Source organism: Penaeus monodon, chromosome 30, assembly GCF_015228065.2.
Source record: "Penaeus monodon isolate SGIC_2016 chromosome 30, NSTDA_Pmon_1, whole genome shotgun sequence".
In the NCBI taxonomy this organism is placed as follows: Eukaryota; Metazoa; Arthropoda; class Malacostraca; order Decapoda; family Penaeidae; genus Penaeus; species Penaeus monodon.
In genome coordinates this window covers 15,586,831-15,587,830 of record NC_051415.1, presented here as the reverse complement: position 1 = coordinate 15,587,830, position 1,000 = coordinate 15,586,831, and the positions used below count along the sequence as shown (strand labels likewise).

Below are 1,000 nucleotides of genomic sequence, written 5' to 3'. Positions count from 1 at the left end.
TCTACATCCTTCTCCGTTTACTCCTACGCACTCAGCGACGAGAAAAAAAGGAAAATCCTAAAGCACAGACCTTCCATCCCCGCGCACAGCCTCCCACGCACACCTCCACAAATGCAACACCGCCGCCGGGTGATACAATTATAAGAAAAGCTGCCAATAAACTACCTCTGCATCTGTGTACCTGAATACAAAAAATATGCATTGTCTCTATTTATAGAATCTTTCATTCTCAAAGAAAATGTCGGCTGCTGTTAAGCTGATGAGAAAAAATAAAGTAATGGGTATTTCTAATACACGGGAGTACGAGAGCATTTCTCCGAGACAAGTATGCCATACATAAATATATATGTACTCTATAAGTATGTAACACACAGTATAATAAATGGGAATGTGGATCATCGTAGATAAAATGTAGTGAAACAATGACAGCGAAATATACATCTCTCAGGTGATAGCAGCATGTGCGGGACATGTTTTAATTTCTCGTGGGAATGTGCCACATCTGACCTCCGGGGCCGAGGACGTGGGATCAGGGAGGGGGAGGGGGAGCACCGGCCAGCGACACGAGACACTAGCGAGGTCGTCGTAACAGGATCTCCAATTATGGCGAAATTAAGTCCTGCGTTCTTGTAAACATTCAGAGGACCATTCCCGCTCGCGAGCATCCCCGGCGGGACACACGCGGCGAAGGAGCCGGCGCCTCGCTCACTGGATGACGCAGGAGACCTCCCGCCGGGGCTTCTTGTCCGTGAAGGCGTCGATCCCCGTGAGGTGCAGCGACGTCTTGGCTCTGAGGATGAGGAGGTCGGTGCGGATGGACGGGCGGCGGACGTTGGGCGCCACCATGCCGTAGGCCTCGCTCAGCCGCCGCCGGATGGACAGGCCCCGGTGGCGGCTGCCGAAGCTCGGCCCCGTCTCCTGCCTGCGGGGGAGAGGGGGGGGGGGTTAGCCGCGTCGCAGTTGACTTTCAGCAGAAATACTTTGAAATATTATTTTCATA

The 1,000-nt window shown here is 52.3% G+C and overlaps 1 protein-coding gene across 1 annotated transcript in view; it reads right to left on the bottom strand.

Annotated features, from left to right (window-relative positions):
• Positions 1–6: 6 nt before the first annotated feature.
• LOC119592556 (GTP-binding protein Rhes-like) overlaps positions 7–1,000 on the bottom strand; it is a 76,531-nt gene continuing 75,537 nt past the window's right edge. The window contains exon 5 of the mRNA XM_037941425.1: positions 7–922. Within this exon, the coding sequence (XP_037797353.1) occupies positions 706–922 (217 nt within the window). The 3' untranslated portion in view covers positions 7–705. The remainder of the gene's footprint in view (positions 923–1,000) is intronic.